General features: G+C 32.0%; 1 protein-coding gene across 1 annotated transcript; it reads left to right on the forward strand.

Moving 5' to 3' along the window:
* Positions 1-6413: 6413 nt before the first annotated feature.
* LOC129883619 (peroxidase 57-like) lies at positions 6414-8621 on the forward strand (the record flags this gene model as incomplete). The annotated part of the gene is made up of 2 exons (XM_055958243.1): positions 6414-6680; positions 7764-8621. Coding segments are annotated over 2 exons (999 nt in total), but the record flags the coding sequence as incomplete, so codon positions are not given.
* Between the last annotated feature and the right edge of the window lie 2712 nt (positions 8622-11333).

Consider the following 11333-nt stretch of genomic DNA (forward strand, 5'->3'; position numbering starts at 1 on the left):
TTTAAGTTTGAAACTTAGAATTTTGAGTGGTTAATGAAAATTATAGTTCATAGATAGTACTAACTCTAATAAAGCTCAATTCAAAATCAAATCAATAATAATGCTAACAAAAAAAGAATTAGTCAGTACTAAGAATGACAATAATGTTCAATATTTGTTCTTTAGTTTACATTAGTTTATGCAATAAAAATATATAACCTAATTTTAGGTTTTCTTTAATGTTTAGTCATGTAATTAATACTTATTAGACTTGTTTTAGCATGATTTAGTACTTTTAAATTATGATCATTTTCATTATGACATTAATTTGCAATATTTATTTTATGCGATTTCATTATTATTTTTTGTTGAATATTTTAGTGTCATCATTCATCTCATATTTTGTGTTATTTTCTTAAAAAGATACCTTACATAATTCTGTTTTGATAGGACTAAAGCAATATTTGAAGCACAAGCTGATTATATATTGGTAGAATACGTTACTGGAAAAACTCAAAAATTTGAGAAACACGAAAAAATTCAAATTTTATTAGTTTGGTTTGATTTATAGATTTAAAAATTCGACACAAATAATTTAATTTGACATTTAAAAAATTCGAACCAACCTGATCATGTACACCCGAGCAATAATTTTTTTTTAAAAAAACTTGAATTTGTAACTGAATTTTAAATTACAAGTTTTGACTTTGTATTTGTTTGATTCTCTTTTGAGTGAACTTTGATTTGGACAAGAATAGTTGTATAGATTTATCTGTCATTACGACTTTTCACAGATCATAGTAAGCTTGAAGACAAAACTTCATCTTAGCTGTCTAAATTGATAATTTTCATCAGTGAAAGTTGATTGAGGGGCATTCAAAAAGAGATCGATTATTGTTTGTCATGATTAAAAGTTGATATGATGAAACTTAGAGCTCGATGCATTGAAATTAAGCACTGATTAAAATTGTTGGAGCCCTGAATGATTAAAATGAGCCCTAAAGGGTTACAAAATATAAGCCTCCAAGAGTTAAAATGTCACGACCCCAAACACGGGTGTGATGACACTTATCTTTATCCATCGAGACAAGTCAGCCTATTACCCAACGGAAAGTAGATGCGGAAGAAAAAGAAATAAATCAAATTTTAACTTAACCGAAAACACATAAAACAAACTCAAAATCCCCCAAGATTGGTTGTCATGTGTACAAGCCACTAATACATTACCAAAGTACGAAAGAAAATACAGTCACAATGTCTTTGTCTCTAGAATAGGACTAAAACATATTAAAGGAGTAAGAGGTGTCCGCTAGATGGATGGAACAACTACCTCAACACTCGAGATGATAGCCTCGGATGTGGTATAAAACACGAGGAGATCAAGCAGGTCCGGGCTCACAACCTACACAAGTGTAGAAGCAAGGGGTGAGTACTAAACAACATGGTACTCAGCAAGTGGATAACTAAAACTACACAAAGCTTAATAGATACAAGTACTCTTGTCATCCCAACCGAACCTTCTTAACTACAACCTGCATAACATCAGCCCAATTCTGCACTCTACACAATAATAATAATACAGTTCACGAATACTAATCAGTAGTCTCATCAAGTGAATCATATCAAGTCAAGTTCAACATATACAGAGCAATAAATGGTAAACACGAATTTCACAAATATCAATAAAATGCGATGCAATGCAATGAGATGATGCATGTCTGTCCTATCGGTACACATCCGCTGAATTACATTCCGGAACCCATGGGAGAAATTTTTGTCCATGTTACCTGCCACGAAGCGTGTGGCCTGTCTCCTCAATATACATATCCTTCCATGGAGCGTGTGACCCGATCTCTTTGTTTTATAATACCTGCTACGGAGCGTGTGGCCCGACCCCTTTGTTTCATATCATTTTCAGTCTCAGCATGGTAGGTCAGAACCAATGCAATCAACTTATGTTCATATGAATCACGATAATAACATGATAACAACAATAATTTTTCCTATCTCACATCAGCATAGTCATTTCACATGTCCAAAATAACCCCATAATCACAACATGTCATTAGATCACCATTTTATACCCTTCATTTCCATTGTTAAGGCCAATCATACAATCAACAATCCAGTCCAATTCTCATTACTCCCAGTACACATAACACGGAAATACAAGCATCTACAAGCTTAAAGTGAGGTTTAGAAATTCACTTGCCTCAAATAATCAAATAATTACTCCGAGTCTTGAGCCTTCCCATTTCGTTGGACTTCCAAATCAATGCAATCTATTCATATAAATAATCACAATAAGCTTTTGAAACTGACAACACCCATATTACTCTATGTCTAGCCTAGATCCAAGAATTCACCCAAATATATAATTAATTTCCCACATCTCAAACCTAGGGTTAAGTCTTAATTCTTCCAAATAACATAACTTTAATGGTGTTCATAAATTATAATACACCTAATATTTAATTAGACAACCAAATATATCAAAACTTGAATTAAAATATGATAGCATGTGAAAACTAAAATCCTAAACGTCGAGATCATCATCACAGGCAGTGGCGCTACTCTGCCAGTAAACAAGAATGTATACTTTCCTTGCCCTATTTGATTTTAATTCATTCTACCCATTCCTTTCATATTATTAGCCCACCATCATGATGCAATAATTGCAAAGTTAGGTCTCATTCTAAAACCTAGGAACCCACGTGAACCAGTAACAATTATTGAACAAAAAAAAATCACTTTTTCCAACCCATTATATAATTCTTATAATCTAAGTAACTAAAACAATAAAATAATACCAAAAATCAATGCCCACCAATTATCAACATGCATAACTCCAAAAAAAAGTGGGACTTTATTAAGTTACCTGTTGACTTTTTCGTGAGTCCTGCAGACGGCTTTGAGAATGAAGAATAAGAGTCCAAGCGGTTTGTGGTATAACCAAATAATATTAATTCCTCTTTTATTTAATAACTAAAGTGGTATAGATATTAAATAAATTAACACTTTAGTCCATCAATTAAATTAATTATTTAAATCATCCATCAATTAATTAATCGAAGTTAACAAAATTCCAAAGTTTTCTCAATTTAAATTTACAAAAAAGGGTCTTCTATGAAAGAAAGATGACTATTTCTCAAAATGACTTAACGAGTCATTACATAAAAATAATTGATTGTTTTGTTTTTAACAAAACTCACAGATTCATAAATATCGATAAAAACTCTGATACTATTTTTATAAAATTGAAGAGATGGGAACGAAAACTCAATTCTTGCATAAAAACATAAATCACTATTTATAGAGAATTAAAAGAAATAAAATAAAATAAAATATATTATTTCCTCATAGATACTAAACTTCAAAAAATTAAATATTCTGTTATTAACATAGATGCTACTAGAGCTGTCAAAATGGGCTGGTCCAACCCAACCCAACTCAACCCTAAAGAGCCAGCGAATTAAATGGGTTAGAACGGGCTGACCCTTTTAAGTAAAGGGCTTATAAAATAGCAGCTCAACCCAGCCCTAAGCGAACTACGGGTTGAGACGGATCGACCTTTCAATCAAAAGATTGACAACATTGTTCATTAGAAAGACAATCAAACATTGATGAAAGATGGACAACATTGGCCATTAGAAAGACAATCAAACATGGATGAACACATCAACAATACGTCAAAAATTCACATGTCCATGAATTGCACACACTTTAGTGGAATACTTACAAAACAACAGAATAGGCAAGATACAACCGCCAACATTCATAGGATTCATCAGAACAACATACATTACATGATCATTTTTTTCCAGAAACTAGACAAGAAAGGAGAAACGAAAAATTAGGCATAAACACAAAAGTAAAAGAGGTCAAAGATTCATAATTATAATAACTTCAATTGCCTAATTGCTAAAGATTTGACAAAATAAAACACTACTTAATATATATATATATATATATATATATATATATATATATATATATATATATATATATATATATATATAATAATAAATTTTTTTAGCCAACCTCACTTAATTTAAGAGTTGGATCGGGCTGGTCTCACGGGCCAAACCCATTTTGACAGCTCTAGATTCTATACTTAAAAAGAAAATAAATATTTTAGAATAGTTTTAAACTAAAAAAAGAAAATACATATTCTATCATTAATGTATTTACTAAACCTAAAAGGAAATTAATTATTATAGAATATTTCTAATATTTTTACACGACCATATAGGCTCAATGGTCCCAAAGACAATAATACAATTATGTCTTCGATCTATAAAAATATAGCATATTGATTGCAGTGACAGTGATTTGGACATTATTTCTTCCAAGTAATGGATAATGCCTCAAATATATATATAATACTAGGCTCAGGGATGAAGTTAGTTAAGATCGAGGAGTTGATTCGAATTTTTTAAGTTGAAAATTACGTTGTTTATATATAGTTAAAATTATTTTTACGTATAAATAATAGATGTTGAATCTTTTTTAGTTTCTTCACGTGTTTTTGCTTTTTATATTTTGAACCCCGGATCGAAGTTTATCTTTTGGTCTATGGACAAACCATTTGTATTTATTTGTTTAGTTATCGGAATGTGCATGTAGACATATTCTGCATTTATAAATTATGAAGATGCCAAAACAGCCGCGTAGATAAAGAAAATGACGGGCATCATCTACCTATTTGCCTTGTGACTATTGATTGTTCTATTTGAACTAATTTGAAGGAGTCCTAAAAAATTGCCGACTTCATTTTGTGAACTTAATAATTGCTTGCTTTTTTTTGATAATATAATCACAACACCATCGTTCGGGATAACACAAAGTCTTATGATAAGTTAAAAAACTATAAATTTCAAATTAAAAGTATGTAACCATACAAATATTATGACATATATTTAAAAAGACATAAGTTTTAAAAGTTACTCATTTTCTTTCTTAATAAATTTCATGTCAAGTTACTCTTTACTCATATGTTCTGTACTTATGCACTCTCTCTTATCGGCTTCTGCTTTTGTTTTCTCTTAATTATTAATTCAATAGATCTCCTTCTTGGAAAGGTTAGCTAATTTATTAAATATGAAGTTAAAAGTTATATATATTGTTAGTGTAGAAAATAATCATATGATCAAGTTATTTGAAGATATTTATAGGTGATATTTTGTAATGTGTGAAAATTATTATAATCTTGAAAATTAGATAAATAACTTACTATAATAAGTTAAAATAATTTAATAACATAAAAATCTTACGGTGAAAATGTACAAAATAAGTTAAGCTCACTAGATAGATATAGCCTACCAAGTCTTTTGGCTTATTAGAGAAGGAAAATCGTAACAAATAAGGAACATTCACGGGATGGTGACTTTCCGAGTAAACCTTGTAGGGCTAATGAACACGGGCGGATCTAGTGGGTGGGATCCGAATTCACTCGCTAAAAAATTATATTGTATATATAAAATAAAATTTCTGTATTTATGCATATTTATTAATTTTGAACCCCTTAAATATGAAACAAAGTGTAGTATAGTGGATAGTGCCTTTTAAATAAATCTCTGCATTCGGGGTTCGATCTCAAATCTTAGATCTGCCACTGATGATAATAGTAAACCAAACTACATACCTTAGGATAATAGAAAAACTCACTAGTCGCATGTTTTTAGAATAATTTTTTCGAATAATAACTACATCACACTTCACATGATTATAAAAAAAAATGGCAAATTTATAACAAAATGATATGATTGAAACTTAGTCGAAATAGATGCCGTAAACATCATTCATTAGATTGATTAAATTAATTATAAATACAAGACTTTCACACTTAATCTAACACTCCATGTCACAACACTAAACAATCGACATCTATTATATGAAGGGAGAAAAAACAGTCCTATTGCAACTACAATGATACATAGCTCAAAAAAGAAAGAAGAAAAGCCGACTCAAGCAAAGAACTAAGAAAATGAGAATCTTGGACTTAACTCTAAAAGTTAGCTATGGTTCAAGTTCATATAAGGAGACCACCCATCTCATTAATCACGATATATGGCATATTTATTCTTTAACACCAAACCTCATGTTCAGCTCTATCAAAGTCAAATTATTTAATTTCATGCTTGTGAGACCTATTTTTCTAAAATAATCACCGCTCTAATGAAAGTTCTTAATAAGTTAAGAGTGGCTATTATTTAAATGCTATTATAGTACTAATATACTATTAATAAGAATCCAATGGATGCATATTGTGATTAACGTGTATGAGAATCATGTGACTTATAAGAATTCTTTTATTTATTATTATATTCTCCAGTTGGTGTTTGTTGACCATGCATGTGGCCTAACATCACAAACCTTATCCAGCACTTATATATAATGTCTTGAATGGCTTTCAGCTTCTTCACTAACTATTTTCTACTGCGAAAGTATTAGCATATATCTATCTATATATATTTTTGATGAAAATGGTATTACCGTGGTCATTAATAGGAGTAATAATATTTCAATGTTGTGTATTCCCGTATTTACTTTCAGCCCAATCTCTTCAAGTAGGTTTTTACAATTCTACGTGTCCACAAACTGAAACTATTATTCGACAAGCTGTGCAGAAGCAGTTCAATACCGATCCTTCCATCACTGCAGCTTTGCTTCGCATGCATTTTCATGACTGCTTTGTCAGAGTAAGTTATACTATTTTTTCTCCAACCTTCTTTTACCATTCTAACGCTTAATATTCAAACATAAGTTGTGTGTTAAATTCCTAATTAATATTGCAGGTCCTCAAAATTCTTTAAAGAATTAATAAGAATTATATTCATCTAAGAGATATTTTTTTTGATTTTTCCACCGGGTGTCCGAAACCGTGGAGCCTCGACTAAATTCGGATCGCGCACCGCAGGGTCCATTCGATGGTGCCACTCCCAAATTTTTTTTTTTTATTCCTAGATCTCGAATCCGAGACGAGGGTGAAGCACCACAACCCATGTTGATAGTTATTTAAATAACGTGCCGTAACATTGCATGTTTACTAAATCGATTCATGTCTTAGCTCTATATCTCTATCAAAATTATAAGACTTCTATTATTTTGCTATTTGAAAATATATAATTTTGTATTTATTCTTTAATGAAAAATATTTTAAATTATAATAAAAATTAAGATATCGTAGTTGATTTGTATCTCATAATTTTATTGCATTATTTTTTATATTTTATTTTCTTTGATTTTTTTTCAATTGCTTTAAATTTTCTTTAAAAAGAAATGGGTATAGAGAACCCGTAAAATTGGGGAGGGAATTACAAGGCCTGGAATCAAAGATACATTCCCTCTCTTTCATATGTTAATTGATTTTTATTTAAATGCATATTTTATCCTTATATTATCAAACTTTATCTTTTTTTTTATCTCTTCCTTAACAATATATATATTTTTTATTTTCTAATATATGTAATAAATTATATCTATCTTAGGGTAATACAAACATAATAGATATTACAAAGAATATGAGGGAAGGGGAATGTTAATATTTCAAAACTGAGGGATACGTAAATTAATTTTCATCAAATAAGGAAACAATGTCATTTAATTTGGAACGCGAGTAATATTTAAGAAATTGTACAATTTTGTTTATGTCGAGCGTTTATAGAAAATAATTTCTATCCAATAAAGATATAAATAAAATATGTGTACATCTCATTATTATCAGATCGTATTTATGAAATTGCCCATGATATATTATTCCTAAAGGTATAACTTGATTTTAGGGGTGTGACGCATCGATACTCATAAAGTCAACAAATTCTAAGAAATCAGAGAGAGAAGCTGGCCCAAACCAAACGGTACGAGGCTTCGAGCTGATCGATACAATAAAGAAAAGTCTAGAAACTACCTGCCCATCAACCGTTTCATGTGCTGACATAATAACAGTAGCAACTAGAGACGCTGTAGCGTTAGCTGGAGGTCCAAGCTATCCAATTCCAACAGGTAGACGAGATGGCCTAATTTCAAATGTAGCAGATGTAAATTTACCAGGCCCATCACTTACAGTTCCACAAGCTCTTCAATCATTCACAAACAAAGGACTTACCTTAAATGATATGGTGACATTATTAGGGGCTCATACGGTTGGAGTCGCACATTGCAATTTTTTTCAAAATAGGCTATCACCAGTACCTGATAAGACTATGGATCCTACATTAGCTGCCCAATTATTAAAAACTTGTGCTAAAAGTACCGCTACGGCATTTTTGGATCAAAATACATCTTTCATTATTGACAATGAGTACTTTAGACAAATTACGTTACGAAAAGGTATACTGAAGATTGATCAAGAGCTTACTTTGGATAAATCAAGTGCTCCAATTGTCACAAGTTTAGCAGCCAACGAGAATGCCTTCAGACAGAGTTTTGCAAATGCAATGATAAAAATGGCAAGTATTGATGTTCTAGTTGGAAGTGCTGGAGAAATAAGGAAAAATTGTGGGGTCTTTAATTAATCCCACTACAACAAATTAGACTTTTTGTGGCGATCTTAATTTGGCACCTTACAAAACCTCCCTTGTAATGTTATTATGTAAATCAAGTGTTCGTAATATCAAGAGTGCTTTATGTTATTATGTAAATGGAGTGCTCGCTAATATCTTCCATCCTTTTTGTGCTTTAAAATAATATTTTTTGAAAACTTTGTAAGCATAAATTCTAACAAATTAAAGAATTATTTCTACTTTATAGTTTTGTAAGTTTCATAGTGTGACCGTGAAAGTATCATTATTTAACAGAGATGTTATGTGATATTAGGGAATTAAAAGATGAATCAAGAATATCCTAACATAACTTTTTCTCTATTCGAAATGTTGTTACCTGTGTGCACCTAGACTTTTAAATTATCTTCTCTACCAAAAAATGAGGGCACAGTGAGAGAGAATCTTAAAATCCAAAGTTTCATTTTTTCATTAGTTTATAAGTACAGTTTTAATATTATCATTTGCTTAGTCAATTGGTTTGTGTTTATTTTTTAATAGGTTATACAGTTATATTGTGTTGGAATAAGGTGCACCCGTGGTGAGTAATTTATAATCCATCCAAGTTAAATATAAGAAGCTTATAACTCCCCAATGAAGTGGGAGGTCATGGAAAATAACTACATTACTTAGTAGAAGTCATCAAAGATATAGAGTCACAATAAGAATTATAAGGTGGAAGACTTGATGGCAATTATCTGCAAATCTTGATGCGCAGGTACATCATCTACCTCGTACTCATTCGGATCACTATCTCCTACTCAAATCACTTTTCAAAAATAAAATTTAAAACAATAATAAATTAAATTTTCCGTTTCAAATCCATGTGGACTTCACACCTTGATCTCTCCAAACTAATCTTGTCTAGCTGACTTAACTGCTCTAACATATCTGAAGCCACTGCTCTAACATATCTGAAGCCATCTCCTCTTTCAAACATAAAGCCACGATTTGGAATAAACAAACTTTTTGTAACATCTTTTATTAAAAAAAAAGAAAAAAAAGAAGCTCCTCCGATGAATTGAGGGCATTCAAAAGTCCCCAAATTACAACTCCAGCACCTTCCTATTGATAACTCCATTAGTGGAGCTTAGACATGAGTGGAAGAGAAAGAAAAGAAGAAAGAAGAAGAATGCACAGAGGAGGCAGAATGTACAAACGAAGAGAAGAGTGTAGAGAAAGAGAGAAGATATAGAGAGAAGAAAAGTCAAAATGTGTATTTATGAATTAGAGCTCAAAATGTTACACTCATCTAATCACACATGTATAGTGTGATGTATTTATATACTCTAAAATGTAACTACTCCCTAACAACCTATAACAAACTTCTAACCACCTCTAACTCACTCTTAACCATGATAGATTGCCAACTCTAAGCTATAGTTAACACTCCTCCTCAAGCTCATGGTTTGAATAGATTCATAACTCCAAGATTGTTCAGCAGTTATTGATGTTGATTTTTGCCTAAACTTTTTGTAAGTATATCAGCTAACTGGTCCTTTGTATGTATAAAATCACTTTTCAGCATTCCTTGGCATATCCTTTCCCTTACAAAATGACAATCTATGTCAATATGTTTGGTCCTTTCATGAAAGATAGGATTTACAGTAATTTGGATTGCAGCCGTGCTGTCACAGATCATACTAACAGGTAATTCAATGTGAACTTCCAGCTCTTTGAACAAACTAACTAGCCAAGTGATCTCAGCTGCACAATTGGCCATGCTTCTAAACTCAGCCTCTGCTGAGCTTCTAGACACTGTCTCTTGTTTAATTTCTTTGACTTCCAAGAGATTAGTGCTCCACCAAACTTCACTAGGTATCCAGTGACATATTTTCTTGTTTCTAAACAAGCTCCCAGTCTGAGTCATAGTAGGCAATGAGTGTATTTATATCTTTAGATGGCATTAACAGCCCAAGGCCTGGAGCTTTCTTGAGGTATCCGACAACTTTAAGTGCTGATTCCATATGTGATTTTTTAGGATTGTGCATGTACTGACTCAGTACCTGGACTGGGAAGGCTATATCAGGTCTGGTCATGGTGAGGTACAAGAGTCTTCCTACAAGTCTTTGGTACCTTTCAGGTTGCTGCAGTATCTGATCCTCAACTCTGTTTTCATGTGGAATGTATTCATCATACTTCACTGATGTTAGCTTCTTATTCTGTTCCAATAGTGTTCCTACAGGCTTAGCTCCTTCTAGGCCACATTCAACAATCAGTTCCAGGGCATATTTCCTCTGAGATATATGAATTTCTTAACTGGATCTAGCATACTCAATACCTAGGAAGAACTTAAGCTCACCTAAGTCTTTCATTTTGAATTGCTTTTGTAGATCCTTTTTTGTATCCTCTACTAGACTTGTGTTGCTACCTGTGACCAACAAGTCATCCACATAGACTAGCACAACAAGTATATCCCTATCAACTTGCCTGGTGAACAAGGAGTAGTCATGATGACTTTGATGAAATCCCAACTTCAGTAAGGAATCAGTCAACTTCAAGTTCTACTGCCTAGGGGCTTGTTTGAGTCCATACAAAGACTTATGGAGTTTGCATACCTTAGTAGTGGTCTCCCCCTATCTAGCAAACCCATTAGGAATAGTCATGTACACCTCATCCAACAAATCCCCATTGAGAAATACATTATGGACATCCATTTGATGGATAAACCACCTTCTAGAGGCAGCAAGGGCTACAACAGTTCTCATAGTTACTATTTTAGCAACTAGACTAAAGGTTTCACTGTAGTCTAAGCCTTCTTATTGGTTAAACCCTTTGGCCACCAGCCTAGCTTTTAGTCTTTCCACTTCACCT

The sequence above is a fragment of the Solanum dulcamara genome, chromosome 3 (genome assembly GCF_947179165.1).
Source record: "Solanum dulcamara chromosome 3, daSolDulc1.2, whole genome shotgun sequence".
In the NCBI taxonomy this organism is placed as follows: Eukaryota; Viridiplantae; Streptophyta; class Magnoliopsida; order Solanales; family Solanaceae; genus Solanum; species Solanum dulcamara.